A 24,630-nucleotide genomic window follows, 5' to 3' on the forward strand; every position below is an offset into this window, starting at 1 on the left:
TTATTTGTGACACCCACGGGGAATCCAAACTCAAGTTTCCACAGGTAATGTTGATTCCATGTTAGGGGGTGGGTAAAGGGTCAAAATACTGACGTTATTGCCAATTATAAAAAAATCACAACAGCTGGCCTGTTCTTCCTAAACATCCAAATATTAAAATTAAACTTTTTTATCATCGAATCAATGTTAACCGTGGCACCTGAAGTGTGGATGGCAAAAAGAGTAAAAAAATGGCAGTGCAAAATAAAGCAAAAAACAGAACATGTGATTTAATTAAAAAAACACACTGCTTCAGTTGTTATTAAAAATATTGTTTATAATTTTGTCACAGTCATAGCTTCAACAAATTAAACCCTCATATGTCTAAATAACCTTAAGTGTCAAAAGAGTGGCAACATATAGATGAGTTGTGAATGTTTACAAAGTTACATATATGTGTGCACATCTTCAGAGGCAATGAAAGAAGGACCACATAAATTTTTTTTGATATATCTTTAAATTTATAGATTTAAGAAATAAACGATCTGAAAGGAGCTGGAATTGGTTTTTCTTAAATACCATTTTATCTTTTTAAAATCAGGATTTTAATTATTTCAAAAAGTAAGTTGCTTTTTTAACTTGATTTCTTTAATCTTTGAGGTCTGTTCTTTATTTCTTGCCTGTGTGCATGCCTGCCCATAGCCATTGTTTTAGACGCAAAATCAAAACAACTATTTCACGCTGTAACTCATCTATAGATGAATTCCATCATGGTGTTATTTGTTTACTTTTTAGTTGTAAGCTTTTTGGTTCCAGCATTTGCGTGGTAGGAAAAAAGGTAGTAGGATTTGGTGAAGAGAGGTCTTTTCCTGTCAACTTCTTCTCACGGAAACATGCATTTGAGGTTTAAATTTTATCTTTTCTAGTTTGTTTGAATTTATTTAAAGTCCTAAAAATGCATTCATGTGAAGAAATGGACTGAAAATAACTTTGCTTCACCTAGCGCTCCATCTTTTTTCCAGTGCCGAAAAAAAGGTTATCGCTTGAAATGCGATTCGTCTATAAAAATAAAAGGCACCTGTTTAGTCAATGTATTTTTCTAGTTAGTTTCTGAAATGGATAGATTATAGTTTGCTGTTCCATATAGCTACATAGAAAAAAAGGTTCTCTAAACCTTAAAACTAACAACACAGTAGCTTTAACTTCATCACAGTAATTTTCAACCCAAACCCCATCATGAAATCAAGCCCCAGTCTATCAATCATCATCATCGTTATCGATTTATTTTAAGGATAAATACAAGTAATCTATAAAACACCTTGTGAATATAAAATAAGGTACAAAAAATCTAAAAGGTCATAATAAACAAAGAATACATTAATTTTGTTAAAAATAGTTATGTTGTAAATAAAAATCCTGGCAGTGCAACCGGATACCATCTTGAACTCCCCTAATCAAAAGCAAAGTAAACATTCCATTTTAAATACCAAGATCGACTTAAAATAAAAGCGGGAGCAAGCGATTAACCGTTTTTCACCATGACCTCTATTCGTTTGTTTTGTGTTACTTTGGTAGTGTTGGCTGCTTTATCACCTTCAGTATTTTGGTATGCATTTGGTTGCTCCGCAAGCTACCAACAAATGTTCAACTAATTGTTTCTCCAATCTTTCTGTAGTAGGCGCCCGGTTTACTGCAGAAAAAAATCAGCCGTTCTCGTGGCTAGCTTGTTACGCTATAAATTTACGCTATAATCTCACTATAATTTTGCATAATTTCTCTTTTATCCCCTCCCCCCACCTACTAGCTAACGTTTTTCCTGCACTGTAAGTGATTTTATATGAAATGTGTGTGGTAAAAGATAAAAACGTAACTGAACAAAACTGCTGGAGTGCTTGACCACTTTCTCTCAAACACTACTTACTTTGGTACCAACTCAATTTGGTGACCTTCACGTTACTATTAGCTTTGCTATGGTGTTGGTCCCCAGCTATTAATAATAACTATATGTATTTATATAATAGATTATACTTACTGTAATTTCAACTTTTCTATGGCAAATAAATAAATTGAATTGAATTGAACTAGCTACCAAATTTGTCTCCCCCAAATCATCAATCACCACATAGATAGATATTTTTTTTTATTTATCAATAGCAGTTATATATATACAATTAAAATTAATAGAAAATAAATATAAAGAAAAAGAAAATAAATATCATAATTAGTCAGGGTAACAAAATTAAAATATATAATGCTATTGAAGGGAGACCATACCTAATAGCATAAAGCTAAGGCAAAGGGTATGGCCACCCTTGGACAATTACAGTAAACGATACGAGACGCACAAAACAACACGCACAAAACAACCACAGTGAGTTTTAAAAGGGTATGACGGCACAAGCCACCAGTTAGTATGACGACAGTAAAGCCTTGTTATTCTTTGTCAAAAGAATGAACAATGATATTTGAATTTACCAGGACTGCAAAAATATGATTTTTCCACCATAGGGTAATTGGATTGTAATACTAAAAATCAGGAATTGCGAGAACACTGACACATTTCACAGATACATTCACATTTTGTTTTTAAGAGCTGCATATCCGTCTTTAAATCCTGTGGAAGCTAAAGCAAGACTTGAGTAAAGCAAAATTTGTATATAAATTTTGCATTTTTATTGTTTATTGTTGTTCTGGTTGTTAATGTGCTTATAGTCCAGTCGTTAAAGTAAAAAAAACACACTGACCTGGAAAAAAATGATGTAAAGCTGAAACTTGGCACACTTACTCCTTTTAATATGTAGATTACCAGAAAAAAAAGCCCCATCGATAGCATTTGTAGAAAATGAGATATGCGCCATTTTTAAAAATGGTGGATTTCCAAATTTTCGAGAAAACGAAAGTTGGTCAATTCGAGAACCAGTCAATTTAGAACAAAAAGTATTATCAACCCAACTCTCAAAAATCAATATTTTTAAAGTCATGGACTTTCTTTAATAGTTTTCATCTTAAAAAAGTAAATATTTGTATACAAATTATGTAAAATCAAAATGCATCAAATATATCAAAAATGTTTCTATTCTCTTCTTCATCTTCCAAATCATCTTCGACGTTACTATCACCATCGAATGCCTAAAAAAAAGTGATTAATAAGATAAAGGCTGGCTTTTTTGCTGAACTGACTCCTTATAAGAGATTTGCCTTTAAAAATGAAGAATTATAGAGAGCGGACCTCTTTATTTTCACATGTTTCACCGTGACATTCTCCACAAGACTGCATACAGCTCAGACCATGTTTTCTGCATGAACACAAATTTGTTGAACAGGGTGACTTCGAAGTAGCCTTGCAGTTGCATTTAATGATTTTTAGGAGGCTATCAGGGGCGACTTGTTTATCTGTCTTTATTGGCATCATTTGAGAATTTTCAATTTTCCAGCCCCATTTGCTTGGATCAATTTGCTTAAGCTATAAGACAATAGATTGTTATAAAAATTGAGAAATTGCTACTTTAACTGACATTGCTTGGACACTTGTGTGGTTTAAAATTTATACCTCTTCTTCCTCTAATATCTTCCAATTCATTATCTGTAGATGAACTCGAAAACCGTGTAGAATAGCAGCACTTTCCGTAGGTGGCATCTTTTCAGGATCAATTTTTCCTTTCCAACACATATCGAGATATTTCCGGTATCTGCAAAAATGCACTTTGAGATTATACTAAATGAAGAGAACCTTTTTGTATTGTGAATAAATGTTATATTATATAAGAAACTCACCTAAGTTTGCATAAATCAGTCAAGTCGTTACCACCATAAATGATTTGAAACGCTTTGATGGCAGCTTCTTCGACATCTCTGTTGTCTGCCCAAACATCACCCATCACAGAGAAAGCAACTTTGTTTCCAATCGAACTTAGGTGCATTTTAAGATGATCGCAACTTCTTAGCAGGCAAATTGTTTGAGTTTTTTTTCCTGGTATCAGTGAATTTTCTCCGACATTCATGATGCACCGAAACCCTTCCACTACTTTTTCGCATTTCAAGGAGGTATTTGTATAATGAAGGCATTTCTCGTTTTTTACTAAGTTTAAGCAAATTTTCGAGTCCTTTCGATAAGACATTCACTTCAGGCATAGATGAGTTAAATCCTTTCAAACAGATGACACACTTTTCAACGCAGTATCTTTCTCCTTCTTCAGCGTGTAACGAACATTCTTCTTCGGTCCTGCTTGATAAAAATAAATTTACCTTACACGTTTTTTTATATAAGAACAAAGTTTAAGAAAACGAAACTCCAAAAAACCAAAATGTTTAGAAAATCACGAGGCTCGTATGTCCAAAGTTTCTTTTTTTTGAATCTTTTCTAATGAGAATTCAATGTTTACGCAGGTCGAAGTGAAGAAAATATTAAGAACACCTCATCCTCGCTTCTGAGATAATTTAAGAAATCTTATAAAAAAAGACGGATACTTGTCGCCATGATTGATTTCACTTTCAATCAATTCTTTCATATCATGCAATAATAGAATAATTATATCTACCAGACTGACGTGTATGAAGATTCCATGTTTGAAGCCATTGTTCCATCTATACTTTTCAGTTTTCTATTTAAAAAACTATTCTTTTATATTCTATTCTTATCTATCAATTCTTCCGTTTTCTACGTGCACAGTCTTTTACCAACTATCTTAATCACTAAATAAACGAAACATTCGAAACTGGAATTCGATAAATTCTAAACTTGTGATTCGAATGGTCTGGGATATAAATAAAGCAAACTTCTTTTCTGACCTTTTATAAGTAAAATAACTGAAAAAAAACTAAAAATAGATCTAAATATCTAGCATTGATAAATTAGAAAATAACTGTATGCATTGTCGGGTTCTTTCTAATTTTTTTTTTCTTCAGAAAATTACCTACCCCCCCCCCCACAATTAATGATTTTTGTAAGTCGATGTAATAATATTTTTTGTTCCAAATCGAAAGTTCTTTTCAATAGTTTAATTAGTTTTCGAATTTACCAGCTTTCGTTTTCTGAAAAATTTGGAAATCCACCATTTTTAAAAATGGCGCATATCTCATTTTCTACAAATGCTATCGATGGGGCTTTTTTTTCTGGTAATCTACATATAAAATGGAGTAAGTGTGCCAAGTTTCAGCTCTATATCATTTTTTTCCAGGTCAAAACACTTAACGACTGGACTATGAGACGCATTAACACCAACAAGAGAAATAATTTTACAAGAGCGATTTAGATTAATACAGAATATTTCAAACCATGCCACGCATAAACATAACATAAAGTTGTAGTTACAGTTGTTATAGTAGTTACAGTTGTTATGACATGTAGTAATACACAAAGTAGTCGTTTCAAAAGACAATGTCATGCGGCTATGAGTGAAAACTGCGTGAAGGCTACTGCGCAGAAAGTGAAGAAAACAACAACAAACACGTTTACTGGCCCACAGCAGTAGTTATTTTTGGTAAAAAGAAAAGGTTGTTTTCAGTTTTAATATTGAAGTTATTTCTTCTAAATTGGTTTTAAGATGATTAGTACGGTGCAACTAGTTGTACAGATAACTTGAGTTGGAAGATAGATAGATAGATAGATGTGCATATTTTACATGGCTAGCCTCACAAATATCGAGGGATATACCCTGTCTATTATTTCCAGGAGGGGCCATGGCGTAGATGGAGAGTCCTAGAGTATTTAATGCTCATTTTGAGCTACGCAGACCCAATTAGAGCCCGGGCTCTACTAGACAACTCCCGGCAACATCCAACGGCACACACAGTGTGCCATCTTCCCAATTTCCCTCACATGGCTTGGGTTAACCCGGGGCTATGGTAACATTCACTCGCCCATGTTGAATCGCCGTCAAGAGGAATCGAACCCCGGTCTCCTGCACAGAGTACGAGAGCTATAACCACTAATCTACGGTGCCACTTAATCTACGGCGCCACAAAAGAATAAAATAATAGTATGTTAATTTTACTCAACTGTGAATTGTGTATTTAACAGACTTAGTAATTCATCGTTTTTAATGTGAGCAAACAATTGCGGTCAGTGAAATTTTGTCGACTTCAAACTAACTACTTAAGTCAGCAATTTTGTGTGTACTGTACATGTTATGTGAACTGGATGGCTATGACATGGTATACAAAGCCTCTACCATATTACTAATATCACAAGTACCGAAACATGCACTTTTCACAATGGACAGGAGAATATTTTTGTACAAAAATCTTCACCGCCAATCTGCTTTCCTACACAGATCTTCTTTGTTAATTTGTTTTACAAAGTTTTCCTAATGTTATGTGTAAAACCGACACAAGACATAATCTTATCAGTTAACAATAAGGTTTAGCCTAAACAAACACAAATACACATGTTAGTGTTTTACATTCTTTTTTTTTTCTTTTTTGGAGCAATAGAAAAAGTAAAACCATCAAAGCTTGAATAAAACTTAAACAGCACCTATCAGAAGCATGATTGCATTTCAATGTATACTATATTGATACGCATTATACATAAAGGTGCAAATATTTTGAGAGACAATCCCTGTATTCGCTCACTTTTCATATTTCTTTTGTATAGATATGAATGAAGATGGCTGATTGTCAGTGTGCTTATCATGCAAGTCAAATACACCAGGTACTGACCAATCAGCTGGAGAATATGAATATGACCTTACCCTGTATGCCAAGACAAAAGAATGGAGTTAAAAGAAACTTTGAAAACTTAGAATCTGTGGCAGTTGAAAATACCAGAATTATTGAACAAGATAGGAAGGTATCACACATTTTTTAGAGCTAACAATGTTAAACTTTCCAACGTAAAGATTTAAAAATGAATTAAGTAATATAAATTATGTCACAAATGGTGCAAATTTATAATCATAAAAAAAAAACAATTTTTCTTTCCAATTTAACATGTTGTTTCAAAGTTAGCTTTGACTGGGTGACATTGAAAACCTTGAATATCCATTTTTCTTTAGAGAAAAACTTGAAAACCTTGAAATGTAAAATATTTTCAAAAATAAATTATGATTTTTTTGTATATAATTACCTCAACTTAGGCATTTTTCTTGAGTGTGTGTGTGCTTTAAATTTTGAAAAATGGCAAAAAAATTACAGTAAAACAGACACCCAAAATTGTTGAAAAAAACCTTTAAAACCTTGTAGTTCTTTAAAGAAATTAGTACCTTAGGTGGATAAATTTTCGTGTGTACTAATTTTCGCGAGACGAGAATTTAAAGATTTGGCGTGGATTAAATTTCGCGAATCAAGGGTCTTTAAAATTTTCGCATGGATTAAATTTCGCGAATTAGGCCTTCTTTATTTAATTTCGGGACTATATAAATTGTAACTAGAAAAGAGATGTGTGTTTTTTAATCGAACAAAGGCAGACAAAGTCACTCAAAAGCTTTCAAAAAACTTCAAAGAAAGTACTTTTAGGAGGTTACTAGAGTTTATAATTGAAATGAAGAGTTGAACTCGTAATATTTTTTGATTGTAACATGTTTTCTAGAAAGTCTACCTAAATACAGTAAATGAAAAAAAATCTTATGATCTACATTCCTCATTTTCATCATCATCATCCGACTCTGACTCGTCATCGAAAGGATCGTCTCCTTCGTCATCATCAACTTCATCTCCATCAACATACTCACAATCGCTTTCCTCCTCTCCATCTCTTCCAGATTCACTTATGTACTTTGAGCCTTCCAAGAGAGAATTTGACTGGATTTGAACTTCACTTTCGTCAATTCCAGTCTCGAGCATGGGATCTATATCTGCGAATGGATCCAGGGATGGTAATTCAGATGGTGGACTGCATCTTTAATACCTGACACTTGCCACCCTTTCAAACAGACCTTTTTTCCTTCTTTCGAGGTCATTTGATTGTAGACCTCTATAATCCATTTAGCATGTAGGGGCTTTACGATCGACAACTTCAAATCCACCTCTGTTTCGGCAAGATGCTTACCCGCATCTAAAGCTTGCATAATCTTGGCAGTGTATATACCATTCTGAAAAATTGAAAGAGGTAAGTGAAATTCGCAGGCACAGTTTGAAGTAAGATGTGATTGTTTTTAAAACATTTAACACTTTGGGTGTCATTTGGCCTTTGAATACATCCATGATAAGAAGGGCGAAATGATCTTCCTTTAAACCTAATTTCTTCCTTTCTTTTTTGACGTAAGGTATTATGATATCCTCCAAGATCTTAATTGATTCTGTTTCATTGCTGTAATGCTTGGGGTTCGCACTCAAACTAAAGCTTTTTGGGAAATCAACTCTAGGCAGGCTTTTCTTTGTTTTGCCAGCGTAAATCAGCTGAATAGGAAAGAAATGTCCTTCCAGTGTGATTGTAAATGTTGCCGTTATAGATCCTTTATCTGTTGACCCTTTAATTGGTACGGTTTTCGATCCCTGTTTAGCCATGGTCTTATTCGAGGTTGGAACATACTTTGAAGGAGTTTGATCTAGGTTCAGCACCATTGAGTGTGGTATTTTATGCTTTTCGATTTTGCTTACGATACCATACAAAAAACTCTTTGAGAGCTTCTGACGAAGATCTTCTGAGATTTGTACTTTGCCAGTGGTTCCAAACCGCCTCACGAACTTCATTCTATGGATCATTTATTGAACAAATACCAGTTGTTATTGCCGATCCAAATCAACATATCAATCAACAGAGAAATAAGAAGAAGAAGAAGAGAAAAGCGACTGACCAAACAAACGTACCGAAATCAAAGGATATTCAGTCCTTCTGTAACAGGAACGGACGTCCAGCCAAAAATAAGAACAAGAATAATACAATTATTATAGATTGAGTTTGATTTATTTATAATCTACTTAAAAGATGTAGACTACTTGTTAGTATTTTCGATGTTCTGCTGAGAAAGATAAACGTAAAAATATTATCAAGTACAAAAATTTGATTTTTTTCTTTGATTTCGCGATCTTTTATTTTCGCGATTGTAAAATTTCAAATAATTTCGTGTGGGTTAATTTTTGCGAATCAAGGGCCTTCAAAATTTTCCATGGATTAAATTTCGCGAAAATGGCCAAAATTCGCGAAAACCGCGAAAATTAATCCATGTGAAAATTTATCCACTTAAGGTAGTCAGATTTAGCAAAATCTCGATGCAAATTTGCAGGTGCTTGTAACGGTCTTTTGTCTACATAAAGAACCTCTATGTATCCTTGTTTATACATGAACTTAATTTTTTTCTATTGTTGTTGTTGTGCATTAGTCATCATAATAAGATATGATGAAGCCTTGTGTTCTTATGTATAGCATCCATGTTAATAAAAGAACAGTTATAAAAGCAAGTGAATTTATATTTATGGAAATTTATGCAAATGGAAAGAAGAATGCAAATGCCTTACAAATGCTTTATGTGGACCTATGGTCCTAAAATTAATACTACAAATCTTAAAATGTGAGAAAATGTACATGATAAGTTAGGTAAATACATTAAATGAAGAATTACTTGCTAAACGCAAATCCAAAATAATTCCATCAATATTAGTACTTATCTCAAGTTTCTTAATAAGTATAAAGAACTCTTTAGAATTGTTCACTTCAGAACCCTAAAATTTTCTTTACCGAATTTCTTTTAATTTGGTTCTCTTCCACATCACATGTCATCTCTCTTAAGACGCAAATGCAATAATAGACAACTGAAAAAATTAAGGACAACACAATAGACATGCGTAAGAAAAAAAGAATGTAGAAATCATATAATTAGTAAACGCTATTAACATCATTAAATTATTGTTACAGCTTTTTATAAATAGGGTTACATACCACTCAATTTCAGGGAAGACATTTGATAGCACGCAATGCAAACAGATTAAGGTGTGCTAGTGACAGCACTTGTAAAATGATAACTTTCATAAAACATTGCCCGATGTAGAACTACTACACCTTAAACAAGTGATTGTGCTTTTTGCACATTTGCCAAAAAATTTCCGAAACCACCTGCATACCCCACCTTCAAATTGGTTTATTTTGAACAATTATTTTAGAAAATCAGTTTATTGACTGATAAATTACACTTGCTGTTATTTAATAATTCAATTTCAACAGTTTTCATGATATCATGTAAATAACCAGGCATTTTAATAATTATGACCAACCCTTGAATCAGTTCACTGTTCAGAATTCCCATGAATTCACAGGTGCAGTTCAACACTATCCAATTTAGTACATATATATAATCTTTAATAAGCTTTATTTAATAAGCTTTATTATCAGGAAAATCAGTTTTGTTTTTTATGAATGTAAATGTTTTTATAAACCTTAGTTTCAAGAAATTTAGTTTCTTTATTTAAGGCCAAGCTATATAGTTGTTTACTAATTTATTTATTCTTTTGAAAAAGTAGCGGCAATTCTAAATCAATTTTGTTTATATCAGGAGCAATAATCACCTGGTTTTCTTCTTAATTTAAGTTTTAATTTGTAGAGAACAAAATCAAATGAAGATTTCAAAGTTGAGGAATCAATGGAGTGTGATAGCGATGTAAATATGGAACAATCTAACTCAGGACCGGAAAACTTGTATACTCAAAAGGTGAAACTTTTTTTCTTCTTTTTTTAGAGTATGTTGTTTTCAAACTCGTATTTTATGTTAAGTTATTCACACAATCCAGTGTTCCAGTTTAATATGCAGTAACATGCAACACACTTCAATTATAAACAATTTAATTTACATGTTTAAATTTTTACAATTTGGGATGTTTTTCTTTTTAAATTGGAGATTTTATTGATCTTATTTAAAGGAAAATAATAATGAAAAACCTAGTTTTGCTCAGATTATTTTAAATCAATGAAAGGAAACAAAAAGCTAATGGGTTTTTTTTGCATATCTTTAGAGAGTTATGCTCAGTTTTAATGTTGTAGTGTTCTTTAGCCACCATGTAATACTAACAAAGAAGTGGAAATGACAAGCAGCAGCCAAAATAAGAATTGTTCAAGGTGTCAAAACGGAGAACCTGTGAGTAATTTGTATACGTACTTGTCTTTAGCAGTAATAATTACTATTTGTAAGGCACTTAAGAAACACTAAAGTAAATATATGACTACAGTGTTTTCCTGTATAACCTGCAACCCAGTTTTTTATAGAGCACCAAACCCAAGACCCTAAAATAGCATGCACCTTTGAATAACCTGCATCTTTTTAAGAAAAAAATTCAATCTGTGTTTTTACTTGGCTGCACCTTAAGATCTACTTTTCATGTAACAGATACACAAAAGTAGTCTATATATCTCTATAATAATAGCCGTCGTCTGTCTGTTAGTGCATCTGTTTGTCTTTTTGTTACAGAAATACGAAATGTGATATATAAAGGACCGACGACCCCTGGATTTTTTACGAGTAACAACTAGTATTATAATACCCGTATGCGTCTGTCCGTCTGTCTGTCATGCAAAATGGTAGCTTATAGCTGCACAAGTAGCAAGACGCAATGTGGTATGAAAGGGATTGCGAACCCGTGGATTTTTCCACTGGCTAATGACTAGTCTCTATAATAATAGCAGTCGTCTGTCTGTCTCTGCGCGGACCCCCCACTGAGTTAGAAAATGATGTTACGGAAACAGGAATATCAAATGCGATATATTTTTATCCATTTTGTTGCGACGGGTAAATATAAAGGACGGGCGGATTTTTCCACGGGCAACGGCTAGTCTATATTATAATACCTGTATGCGTCTGTTTGCAAAATGGTAACCGCAGTAGTGAGACACACAAAATGCGGCTAATAAAGGACGGGTGAACCGGTGGATTTATCTTTAAAGAGAATTCTTTATGTTTTAGGGCCATTTTAACCACTCTGCTGCAGACAAACTTAAATTTTCGCGAATCCAATATGGATATATGATATGATGATTGGCGACACGTGTTGACAATGCTAAAGATATCAACGAAAAGACAAATTAGCTTATAGTTGACTTGTTCATGTTTTTATTTAATATGTATTAACAAAAATTGCCTTTTCCTAGGTAATTTTTTATCAAGCTAGAAATTTCTTTTAAGTGTAATATTGGTGTATACAGTGTACATCATATTTTTAACACATAAAGAATGGGAGAGTTTCATGTAGGATTGACTGGGTCAAAGTGTTGGCTTCGTGCTGCACCTGCATTACGTTAATTTTTTTAAATAGTTTTATTGTATAACATGTCTGTAACAAATATGTTTTGTAGTTTGATTGCAGTGCAGAATAAAGTGTGAAAAATTTAAATCTTTCCCAATAAAACGGAATTTGTTTTTTCTGTTTCGAAAGCATTTTGCTGATTTCTTACACTGTTTTTATTGCAAATAAATGCAAAGATTTTTAAAAATGGAAGATTAATTTTAATGAGTTTTTCTTATTGCAAATTTACCTGATTCTTTTAAAAAAAACACAAGGGTGCCTTTTTATTTGGTGCTTTCTAGAATTAAGCGTTGGACCTTGCGAAATAATGAGATATCTGTTGCTAACACTGGAACAGAAATGTTTTTCTGACGGAAATTTAATTTTTGTGGTTTTGTAACTGCTGTTGACTTACATTAAGAAGAGCTACTTCTAAATTTGAATATAAATTTACTGCTACTGTTTACCAGCAACTAAAAAAAAGCTGAAAAATACATCTTATTTCTATAGATTTGTTAGTAAATGTGTTTTACATTGGGTATCACAAAATTTTTTATTTTTAATCAATTGGTTTTATGATAAGACATGCTGGTAATGTTCTTTAATATAATTTATTGTTTCCACACTCCAAGTAAACTCCCACAAAGCAATAGTTATTCTAGACATTCTTCCTGTGTTAGATAGGTATTTATGTATGAGCTTTTACAATCCAAAAATGCTTGTTTTTAATGTTAAATTTGTTTTATATATTTTTTGTATATGTTTAGTTGTTACGTTATGTTAACATTTGATGATAACATTTAATTTTAGTGCATTAATTTATTATTTAAGATTTTGAAACTGAATGTAATTTTTGATCTTTTGGTATCTAAAAGATTAAAGGGTTGGTATGGATACTATTAATCCTTTAATAAAATCCTGGAGCATTTATTAAAATTTTCAGCCTTTGAAGGGGTGGCCCCAGAGATTAAAAGAGGGAGGCGTTTATTTAAAAATCCCAGCTTTCTATTTATAAAAGTTTTTTTAATTTACAAAGTTCTCTATAAATAATATCAATAAAATCGTCTTTTTCTTCATCAAGGTAAAAGATGAAATGTCCCGTTTGGAGTTATCAAGTATATTACATGCTGACCCAGCCAATTCTCTAAAAATCACAGTCATTAGAAAGTGAAAGCAAAACATATTAATCACTCAAACAACTTGAACACAAGAAAAATAGGCATTTATCTTTTGTTTTTACCAAAAAACAAGTGTTGGGTAATATTTCTCTATATAAACGGCCATTTTAAGGGGGTGCCTAGAGGGAGCTTTTTATTAAATATTTAAAAAAAAAGGTTATACTAGAGGATTTATGGCACACCAGCAGGAAGTTTGCACTTTTTTTAAAGCTTTTTTACCTGTACATTAATACCCAATTTAAAATTTTTTTGTTTATAATGAAGTGAAATGAAACCTGTGTTTTGATCTGTCACCTAAAGATATGTTAAAAAAATATTGTTTTTTAAAGTTATAAAGATTGTGTCTAATTCATGATGTTTTGAAATGGGGAAATCATAATTTAAAAAACCCAGCTCTGTTGTACTATTTGTTACATTTAGAATTTTGTCCTCATAGATTTGTTATTTTTTTTTTGACTGTATTTTCAGGAAAAATACAAAATGATTGCTGTTAGAATAAAACATTTGACTTCGCATTTGGTGTTTCAAATAGCTTTTATTATTTTGTTATTCTTCGCTTTATTCCGCGTGTTTTCACCTTTGCTATTTCAATACTTAATATCATATTCAAAATTAATTGTTGGAATGGCATATGAAGACACAGAACGGTATAAGAAAGCTGACCACTTAGCTTGGCAATCCGAATATAAACTTCATGAAATGGAGATGATGTTTAACCAGGAGTGGTGTAAGAGTCAACATGTAAATAAAAAAACAGCGTGGTTGACAGCTATGATGAATGATAATTATGCTGTTGGTGCAGTGTATTTAGGTTACGTCTTAAAGAAACTATCATGCCACCACAAAATGATTGCATTAGTTTCAAATACAGTAACAGAAATATCACAAGAAGCCTTACGTAAAGTTGGGTATGAAGTAAAACTTGTGGAGCCACTTGACTGTAATTGGATGGATCGTAGAAAAGGTTGGAAGCCACGTAACTTGGGTTTGCCTGGTACTCACATGCGTTTTCATGCTTGGAATTATACACAGTATGAGAAAATCGTGTATTTAGATCCTGATATTATGCCACTGACTAACATTGATGAGCTGTTTACATTAAAAGGAGAATTGGCTGCTGGTTATTGTGCACGTCCAGGGATTATTGATCCTTGCTTTAATGCTGGACTTTTAATGTTTGAACCATCAAGTAAAAGTTACCAAGAGATCATGGATATGTGGTCTGATTTATCAAAGGGTAAAAATTGCCCAAACGATCAGGTTTTATTGTGGCATTATTACGCTGACAGAGGTCGATGGGTGCCTTTGCCATATGCATACAATGTTCGCCGATATTTGTATCACCCTCTAAAAGTTTATCATTTTGCATGTTGTTTAACTAAGAAACCGTGGAAAGTAGATGATAAACCAACAAGAAAGGTAACCATAGATTTTAAAGGTCCTCTCACTGAACCAATGCATCTTGTTATATTGTGGTGGAGATCTTTCTTTGAAGCATTAGATGAGTATCAGTTGCATGATTGGTACAACAAAGTCAAAGACACCATTTAAATTCTTTGTATTTTTATTGTTTCTTTTATATTTCTTTTTATCCTTTTTCTTGTTTGTAAAAACAAATTCATAAAGCCTATCTTTTGTGTCCGTGATATGTGATTTTTTGCCTTTTTAGTAAATTGTGAAGGGATTCTCAAAAATAATAAGTAAAGAGTTGAGATTACCAGTTGAAAAGAAATGCAATGACTGGTAGCTACACACAATATTTAACTTGTGTGAAAAAATTATAAATCATGTAAATATACAGTTGATATAAATATTTTAATGATGGAATTTTACATGAAATGTTTTTCTATAACTTATTGTAAACAGAGGAAAGGAGAAGTTGATTTTAGCAGATTTTTAGTTGAGGAAACATTTTAAATTTTACTTAGGTCACCTCTTCTGAAAAAGCCTGTATGTATTTTTCTGCATACTCTTTTTGAGCAAACGTGAGAAATTTAGTAACACATGCTGCAAAGGTATATTTTGTTGTTCCTTGCTTCCATTTGTTGTCTAGCATTCTGCATTTCTCCAGTTAAAACTGAGAACTAAGGTTGGGCAACTTAGTATTAATTAATGTATTCAGTTCCAAAGAATATAATATACTTTATCATTAGCACAAGAAATATCTTGAACGTGAGTGGCTAAAAGAAGTAAGATATCATATTTCCGATATAGAGTCCAATTCTTATATATGTAGTGCAATACAATAATGCATTGAATAGACTAAAATAGTGATAAAAATTCGCTGGAAGCCAGTTAAAAACAGGGATGAAACACTTAATTATAAAACAACATACTATTAAACTCAAAAGTTGAACAATCAATCAAAGGAGCTAAGTATAATTTGTTTCAGTAATTGTCAATTGTTAGTTTATAACTCAAGGTTGTCAAAAGAAACGTTAAATTAAAATTAACAACGCTACTGAAAATGCGTTTCGTTTCGTTTCAACAGACTGTTGTTTTAGAAAAAAATATTTCTTAATTTTTAAACAAGGCTTTTAAATCTTATGTATGTTTAAAAAACCGTTTCATTTAAAGAATATTTTTGTGCTAATGATAAACTAGTTATCACACACCCCTCATTCAATATGTCTTATATTTTTCTCAGTGTTCATCTTAAATATTTTAGCATAAGGACATGTTTAATAATTTTAAGAACTAGAGAAATATATGCCTTGTTGCACTTAGCACTGTGTGATAACTAATACTTATTGTAATGAACAAAGTTTTTAATTTTGTTTATACCTTGCTTTTGATGCCTATACTAAATTATATGCTAAGTGTGTTAATGACAGTATTACATCTTTTCGAGAATTTTTTAAAGGGATTTATTTACACACTTTTATCCAAGACTAGAAAATGCATTTCTATGTTAAATGTTACACTAAAAATAATTATCGAATTGCTTGATGTTGAGATAATCTTGTGTAGTATAAAAGGATCTTGTCAAAAGTTACAAATCTGAATTTGGCTCTGCGATGCAGCTCTCAAATTACCCTCAGAAATTAGCTTTCCTTTTAATTCAAGAAGCAATATAGATTAAAAATCACTCAAATAACATTTAGCACTTATCTATAAATTTATCTGATTGTTGCTCATGACAAAGCAAGAAAGCCTTGCAAGTGAAATGCTAATTGCCAAGTTTGGAGTTATTTTGAGGATTGTTGGGTTGGACTTTTACCTTATAGTCAGAAATTTTTCGCGACAACTAATTTTCGCGATTTTTGGGCATTTTTGCGAAATTAAAATGCCGCGAAAAAAATTTAATTGACGGAATTGCGAAAATAAAGACCATGAAATATTTTCTTTTTTTCTTCATTTTTTAGACTCCACAGGGTAGTAGACGCAAAATTTTCGCTACAAAAGAATTCTGGTGATACTCAGTTTGATAAAACCCGGGGAAATTAAGGAAGAAATGCACTTCTAAACACAATTTTAGAAGGCGGTTTGCCTGTTAACCTAAATGGCATTTTGTGTCATAAATCATCGATCTCCTTTTTTATGAAATTTCCTCTTTTTTTAAACTTTCCTGTCTAACTCTTACAACCTCTTCAGTTTTAATTCTTTTATCCCTAGTGGCATTCATAAGCAGATACCAAAGGCCAGAAGAGGTTGGAGGACATGGGTCTGAAAGACAGTATGGGATTTCGTTTCGACATTTTCCAATGACCTTGATTTTCAGCCTATTCTGGCTGAAATGAAGAACAAGACCTCTCCTCCCTAGGTAAATGGCGAGACTGCTTTTAAAGGTCGGGAAAGTCTTGAATAAAAACATTATATAACATAAGGATGAGATATAATTAAGACAATAAAAATTAGTCGATTACTATAACAGATTCTGTAACATGTTGAAATCAACAGTGTTCTCTTTCCTGTTATTGATTATAACATTGACCTTTTATGAAAAATTATTAGAGTAGAAAAACGACTGTAAAATCATATTTTGTTTTTCCTCAACTCCGTAACTCTATGAAATTCGCGAAAATTAATGTTGCGAAAAAAATTCAAGGCGACGAATAGCAAAAATAAAAATCGCAAAATTGTCCCAAAATTTTTATCGGGAAATTAAAATGTCGCGAAAATTTCTGACTAGAAGGTATATATTTTGAATTAGTTTCGTAACAAAACACATGTTTTATACTTTAATATTTTTTGCATTTAGTACTAACATTTTCATCATGGTACGGAAGAAGCATCGATATTTTGTTGTCCGAATACAGTATGCTAATAATTGCATTGATACAAGTTTGAAGCCCTTTGATGTTTTTAGAGCAATAGAGGCTATGGTTAAAGAATTATATGGTGATTACGGCATAGCAGTATATTTGTTTAATGTAAACGTAAAGTATATAAATCCTTATACTGGTATTATTTTTGTGCAGTGTAGTAGGGATTACCATAAAGAAATTCGCAACTGTATCACTTTTATTAAATTTGTGAAGCAAAAACAATGTATATTAACAACAATGCATGTGACTGCCACGATACGGTCCGCAGAGAGATTTTTGCTGAGATACAATACTGACAAAATGAATTTGTTATATCAGAAGTGTAAAACACCTCATGAAAAGCAAGATTTGTGGGATTATATGAAAACATTGGGCATTGAAAATACCATACGTTAACAAAGACATGAAGCAGAGATGTAAGGGAATGACTTGTTATTTAACTTTAATTTTAAAGTTATTAACAAAATTCTTTGTCTCACACTAATTTATATCTATTTGTAGATCTTTTTAGAAATCCTAATTATTAAAGATAGCGTTTTTTCAATGATTTTGTATATATACGAAAATATAACATTTGGATACATCCGCATTTTGATAGTACATACAGATTTATTTGTGGACACATGGGAGAAGGTGCTATTACAGTCTTCTTGCAAAAAAAATCTTAAATTTAATTAGAATGTTCTAGATATTTTCTACAGAAAATCTTATTTTGAACCATTTTGGATTGGTGGTTTTGGTGTTTCTTTGAAACACTTTTAAAACTAAGGATTTGTGATCTCCTGTGCATTTATAATAGTAACATTAATGTTTGGTACATTATAGGTGGATGCGGTAAGTCTGATAGGGAAGAAGGTTGTGATATAAAATTTTGTTTAGTGGTCATGATTGTGCATATAGCTTATTCTTAGCTTTTATCTGCATTATTGTTCACAATTATTTTTCCCATGTATGTCATGGTTGCAACAATTTTGCCACAATTCTTTCGACATAATTTATTTCAACTGCTATTATAATTTATAATGTTAATTTTCGTGGTGCTGGGCACTCTTTCGACTGCAATTAGCAGATACTAGTGACTTCAAACCTCATTTTAGATCTTGAGAGTACAACTTTAAACTTCAATATCTTGCCATCTACAACCATTCAGAACTTTGGTAAGGGCTTAAAATTTCGACAAAAGAACAGATAATAATAATATAAAAAGAAAAAATAAATATATTTTTAAAAAGAACACTAAGCAGAGGATATGCCAGAAATAAGTATATTTTCTACTTTTCTCTCAAATTTGAGCTTATTTTAGACCCCCCCCCCTAAAAAAAGAAATAAAGTTTCGAGGCCTTGAATACTAATAATTTGCCAAGATAAATTTATTGATAGAGAAAAGAGATATATATTTAATTGATGAACTAGATTGTTGACCAAAAATAAAGACAAGGGATATATATCATTAGAACTATTTACACCATAAAAACATCTCTGAAAGCTGAATGCTTTTGAGTATGAAATAGCTCAAAACAATTCTCTAAATATAGGGAGACATTACAAGTTTTGCATTCATAGATGTTATCAAGTCCTGCCTGCTTGTGTTTTGGCTTTGGCTTATAGAAAATTCTCTCTTTGCGCTTTTGCAAACTTTTCGTGTTTGAAACTGAATGCGTCCTTTAAATGGTTGCAACCTTCATCAATCAATTAGTCTTAGTGTGGTGCCCATACCAAAATGCTTTGTTACATATTCATAAAATGACCCAAGTTTTTTGCAAAGTTTGTTGCCTAGGATTTCCTTTCGTTATATAATCATCATTGTTACATACTCCTTTTTAGTGACACCAAAATAAAATGTGAAAGTGATAAATGATTTAAGCTCCTTTACCAAAATTCCATCCTCTGGTCACTTTTTAAATCTGGAATTCTCTTTGTGTTTTTTATCAGATTTACCTTTGTCTAAAAACATCTTGGCATATCGATTTGTTTCCTCAGTAATTCTCTTGAATGTCAATGAGAAACCCCTCTCCTCTATCAAAACCACAAGCAATATAAGGTTGCCCTTCTTTCCAAAAAGAGTCCTCCCAACCATTAGCTGCACCTTGACCAATACCATATGTATCTTAAGGATCCTTCTCCCATCATTGATGATGAGAGAAAGATCTCTCGAAGGGTTGCCTGCTAAACTATCATGTTCAAAAAACCTTAAACTTTTCACAGTAATATGAATACTTAACAGACAAACCAAAACAGCACCTTCAATAATAGAAGATTGTTGTTGGAAACAGGTTGGTTTATATTTTGATCATAGATCATAAACCTGGTCATAGACATCTTGAATTTCAGCTACATCATCACCTGGAGCATTCACAAAATGTATCAAACGTTCAATATCTTCATCATTTCTGATTCATCAAGATTAGAATCAAACCAGTATCGATATCTTCTTTTTGACCAATTTACATATCCGTAAATATATGGGACCTGCACTACAAGGGTTACTATTTTGGAACAAAAAAGGGAATAAGCCTAGATGCATAGCGTATCTGGTGTCATCAACACTGCTTTTTAATGTATACTCTTCTTTTAAATATATTGCTAGTTTCACTTATGATATAGACGTAAGTAAGATGTTACAAAAAGTAACAACAAGTGCTCCTGGAAAGATCATATTATGCGGAGAACATGCTGTGGTGTATGGAAAAGTAAGTTTCAAACTTTGTTTTATATTAGTTGTTATTAGTTCAGTCAGAAATACCCTCCAAACTGACAGTTAACCAAAAAAATTGAAAACTTGTTTAAATGTCATTCTTATATTTTGTTTTGTTAGCGTATAAAGCTTTGGTTCTGACTTCTCATCAACAGATGTTTTACCAGTCCAAACCATTAATATAATTTTTTTAATTGAAAAGCGTTCTTTGCCCTCAAACTTTAATAAAACTTTTAGTAACAAAAAATGACTTCTGTGATCAGATTAAGGAAGCCTGTGATGGTCAGTGTAATGGCATAATAGTAGGACTATCTTTCACAACATTTTAGGAAGCAATTGCTTGCAGTTTAAATCTACGTACCACTTGTTGCATTGAACTTTTATCTAATTCTCAATTTGAGATCAATGTTCCTGGGCTGGATTTACAAAAATGTTGGAATATTACAGAAATTTACCAGTTGTATGACACAGCAAAAATAGGTATGATTTTATTTGTTTAATAATATATTTTTTATTCTTACTTCTTATGGTATTATTTTGACCTTAATGTTCAGAACTACCGTTACCTTAACATTTCAAATGCATTCAGGGCACATCTGTCACAATAAAATAGGTACTGCGATTGATAGTCATCCAAACTAAAATTAGATATGGACATTATTTTAGTATTCCTTCTTGTTTTAGATCCAACACATCCTGAAATACACAAAGAAAATGAAGCATTTGTCAAATTATTGGAAAACGAAGAAAAAAACCTTCAAAAGTTATCACTTCATATTATATTGATGTTGTATATTTGCATTGGTAGCTCTTTTAAAGACAAGTATGTGATCATTCATAGAAGGTTTTTAATAACTTGTAAACAAAGTAGATTGTAACAAAAAATCTATTACTTCACATGTCTTAAATGACCTGCCAATTTTACTGTTTTCAATATTTAGGTTTTTAAAATTTTTAATGTTGTTGATATTGGAATTTGTATATTCTACCCTTTTATCTAGTAGGACTGGTTTACGAATAACTTTGACGTCACAGCTCCCAATTGGTGGTGGACTCGGTTCCTCAGCTTCATTTGCCGTTGCTGTCTCCAGTGCACTTCTGGTCTTGTATGGTGTTATTAGCTCTAAACAAGATGAATGGAGTGACAGCCACTATAAGTTAATAAGTGATTGGTCTTATCAAGCAGAAACTATTATCCATGGTACACCTTCTGGAATTGATAACTCTGTTGCTACTTACGGTATGTGTGTGTGTGTGTGGTTAATACACTTTTTTTTCTTATATTGCATATTTTTTGTTTTACACAATAACCTGTTTTTTAGGTCATTGTGTTGGCTTTAAAGCAGGCCATGTTGATCTTTTGACAAATTTAAGGTAAGATTTAAACACGTGTTTAGCAAATAAAACACGTACGAAAGCAAATTTTTTCACTTGAGTCATGCTTCTTTAATAAATATTTATTCTGATAAGACTTACGGTGTGCTACAAATTTTTGCATTTTTTAGCTATTTATAAGTTCCAACATGAATATTAGCTCCAATGAAATCTCAAAGATACTATTATTCACAAAAATGTATTTCCTGAACGATGTATCTTTTCTTATAGCTTTATGAAGTTAGATGTTCTAGTCGTCAACACAAAAATTCCAAGAAGCACAAGAGAATTAGTTGGTGCTGTTCGTGAGAAAAGAGAAAAGGTAATTCATATGTTGCCAAAAATTTGCTGAGAAAATGTTTTATCTATGCTAGGGTACTGTATGTTCGTTTTCATTAAATTCGATAATTGATTGCAATAATTTTCATTATAGTTTCCAGAACTCTTTGAGAGTATTTTTAATTCTATTGATTGCATTACAAGATCATTCAAAGAAATTTTACTTGAAATTAGCAGGGGTATGAATTTCAGTCGTTATAATTTTTATCACCCAGCTTGGAAAAATGTTCAAGGTGGAAAATTAGCAACTGCTATTTCAGAATGCTATTTGTTTGGACTTTGATGAGTGCGAACCAGGCTTTCTTTTATTGACCTTTTTTGTGGTTTTATTTTAGGGAGTAATAATGCACGCATTTACAAGAACTTAAAGGTATTGTTTAGAAAATATTTTTTTACATTAATGTTTATATAAAAGCTCAATAAATAAATTGTAGTGTATTTAACAAATGTTATGGGGATGGATGTGAGGGCTAACAATTGTTAGGTAAATTGCGTAATTTTTGGCTAAATTTGATTCTTAGATCCTAAAACACTTAAATATAAAAAACAAGTTATTTAAAAAGATTTTTTCTTTTTTGGGGGATAAAGGGAAGGTTTTCTAGGGAAACACTTAAAAAAATTCTGAATGTTATAGGGCTGCCTAATTAAGTAAAGGGTGGAGGGGTGTTTCCTCACAATTTTAAATTGATCCACCTAAACTCTTAAATGAGAACAAATCGTTATATCGATCAGATATTGGAAAAATATCCTTTGCTTTTAAAACGTTTTTAAGTACTGAATTCAAGATGTTTTACTACGGTTAATGTATTTTTCAGCTTTTTAACAAGTTGCCAAGAAAAGCCTTTGTGATTTCTTAGACTCGATATTGTTTTTTTACAGGACTTAATTTCGATCAACGGACATTTGTTGGAAGGTATTGGGGTAGGTCACGAATGCATATCCAGCGTCGTCACGACCTGTTCAAAGTATGGATTGGGCAGTAAACTCACAGGTGCTGGTGGTGGAGGCTGCGTTTTTGCCCTGATACCACCTGGCTATTGTAAAGAAAAGATTGATAAAGTTGTAAAAGAATTAGAATCACAGAATTTTGAATGTTGGAGGACAGTGTTGGGTGGAGGAGGAGTTCAGTTGCACACAGTAACCTAAATATTTTTTGTTAATTTTCAAGCAGATATAGTTTCTAGCGCGTAGTATTGTTGCCTGTCCTATCGTTTTGTAAGAATACACTAACAGGGTGTAGTTTGCACAGTTTTAAAAGGAGCAGCCTATGTTAAAGGTAAAAAATATCTCTACCATACTGGACTCTTTACTGTGTGTATAGATACCAATACACAGTAAATCTAAAAAGCTGCTAAAAATTAAAAAACATAAAAAATCCTCAACCTAGAGAATTTATTGTCAAGGATGAAACACATACCTTAGCCTTTTATTTGGCGATCTGGTTGTGTAAATTTTTAACAGGATTTGTTTCCTCCTTGCATGTCAAAATGACCAACACTATCTAAACAAAGTAGTATTAGTTGTGATGATGATAAAATTCCTTCTAATGGTTCATATTCCTTTTTTACTTGAAGAACGATCATTTTTTTTTCAGTATTTTTAAATGCGGGCACTGTTTTGATATCAGGATTTTCCCTTTTAATAAAAACTACACCAATTTGTGTTTTACAAATTATAATGTCATTTTTATTCTAATTAAGTCTATTGTTATGAGAGAAACGGAAAAGCAGTTAGGCAATAAAAAATGTACGGAGGCGTAAAACTAACCTAAGTTTCTGTAAATCTGACCTGCTTAAAATTTAATCTTAAATGATCAGAAACTTAGTAATTAAAATTCAGTTTTTGTATATATTTTGAAGCTCCTCATTTAAACGTCCCTAATTTGCTACCAAGTAAAACTTTGTAGGCAACCCTGTTGAGCGTAAACACTACATCTGATGTTACTCTACCTCTACATGGTTTAGTCCGGCACCTAAGTTTGCTTATACGTATAAGTAGACAGTTGTTCTTTAAATGGTTCACAAGAGAAGAGAAAAGACCCTTTGTTGAAGCAATAGTTATTAAATTATTTACTGGAAGAAGCATCGTAGGCATTGTAGTTGGGTCTAATAAAAAACAAAGAATGCATAGGGTTAGCTTTAAAAACTTTACCAGCACTTACTAGTGATCTACTCGACAATTGACTTGCGGTTGGCTTTTCAGGCTTCATAATTTTCTTTGCGTCGTCCCGGTCTTGCTATTTGGTGGGAGTAGACTTTGTGATGGAGGACTCTTTTTGTAACTCCGTCGTCGTTTTCCCACTTGATGAACTTACCATATGCGATTTTGCACCGCTTGGCAGAAAACAAAGATGTGACATTCTTTGTCAGATTTCCATTAATACATTAGCTGTTTTTTTCAGTTATATCACTCCATTCTTCAGATTTCCATTAGTACATACATGATATAGCACGTGCCTTTGCGTATGTTTGGTTACTGCACAAATTACTTTTATAATGTCCTTTCTTCATTTTTGTTTTACCATTGTGACCTTTAGACCCTATAAGAACACTTTTTCGAAATACAAACCAATTTTCATAAGTTAATTTTTCTTCTGTGCAAAGTTTAATAAGATGGGAGTCGGAAAGGGAATAATTCTTCAAGTTGTTAT

The 24,630-nt window shown here is 32.2% G+C and overlaps 5 protein-coding genes across 7 annotated transcripts; 4 read left to right on the top strand and 1 right to left on the bottom strand.

Moving 5' to 3' along the window:
* Positions 1-1,477: 1,477 nt before the first annotated feature.
* Positions 1,478-12,249, top strand: LOC130642129 (uncharacterized). Of its 2 annotated transcripts, XM_057449214.1 has the most exons (5): positions 1,478-1,585; positions 6,575-6,769; positions 10,455-10,562; positions 10,902-10,985; positions 11,808-12,249. In XM_057449214.1, exons 2-5 carry the CDS (start codon positions 6,581-6,583, stop codon positions 11,874-11,876), a joined length of 450 nt encoding a protein of 149 aa, XP_057305197.1. In that variant the 5' UTR covers positions 1,478-1,585; positions 6,575-6,580; the 3' UTR covers positions 11,877-12,249. The 2 variants fall into 2 exon arrangements, with proteins under 2 accessions (XP_057305197.1, XP_057305196.1); XM_057449213.1 differs by lacking the exon at positions 1,478-1,585 and having other exon boundaries at positions 5,555-6,769.
* Positions 2,957-5,488, bottom strand: LOC130642126 (uncharacterized). The gene is made up of 3 exons (XM_057449210.1): positions 3,754-5,488; positions 3,530-3,668; positions 2,957-3,442 (listed from the first exon to the last, which is right to left on the bottom strand). The coding sequence occupies exons 1-3, from the start codon at positions 4,095-4,097 to the stop codon at positions 3,194-3,196; spliced, it is 732 nt and encodes a 243-aa protein (XP_057305193.1). The 5' UTR covers positions 4,098-5,488; the 3' UTR covers positions 2,957-3,193.
* Positions 12,250-13,747: 1,498 nt separating the features above from the next.
* LOC130642124 (glycogenin-1-like) lies at positions 13,748-15,322 on the top strand. Its single transcript, XM_057449207.1, has one exon. The coding sequence runs from the start codon at positions 13,785-13,787 to the stop codon at positions 14,853-14,855; it is 1,071 nt and encodes a 356-aa protein (XP_057305190.1). The 5' UTR covers positions 13,748-13,784; the 3' UTR covers positions 14,856-15,322.
* A 2,158-nt stretch (positions 15,323-17,480) lies between these two features.
* LOC130642128 (ribonuclease P/MRP protein subunit POP5-like) lies at positions 17,481-18,153 on the top strand. Its single transcript, XM_057449212.1, has one exon. The coding sequence runs from the start codon at positions 17,522-17,524 to the stop codon at positions 17,966-17,968; it is 447 nt and encodes a 148-aa protein (XP_057305195.1). The 5' UTR covers positions 17,481-17,521; the 3' UTR covers positions 17,969-18,153.
* Positions 18,154-20,019: 1,866 nt separating this feature from the next.
* Positions 20,020-23,170, top strand: LOC130642123 (mevalonate kinase-like). Of its 2 annotated transcripts, none has more exons than XM_057449205.1 (9): positions 20,020-20,262; positions 20,597-20,747; positions 20,952-21,090; positions 21,269-21,507; positions 21,590-21,641; positions 21,873-21,963; positions 22,075-22,159; positions 22,316-22,350; positions 22,860-23,170. In XM_057449205.1, the coding sequence occupies exons 1-9, from the start codon at positions 20,035-20,037 to the stop codon at positions 23,124-23,126; spliced, it is 1,287 nt and encodes a 428-aa protein (XP_057305188.1). In that variant the 5' UTR covers positions 20,020-20,034; the 3' UTR covers positions 23,127-23,170. The 2 variants fall into 2 exon arrangements, with proteins under 2 accessions (XP_057305188.1, XP_057305189.1); XM_057449206.1 differs by having other exon boundaries at positions 21,272-21,507.
* Positions 23,171-24,630: the final 1,460 nt, after the last annotated feature.

Source organism: Hydractinia symbiolongicarpus, chromosome 4 (assembly GCF_029227915.1).
Source record: "Hydractinia symbiolongicarpus strain clone_291-10 chromosome 4, HSymV2.1, whole genome shotgun sequence".
Lineage (NCBI taxonomy): Eukaryota > Metazoa > Cnidaria > Hydrozoa > Anthoathecata > Hydractiniidae > Hydractinia > Hydractinia symbiolongicarpus.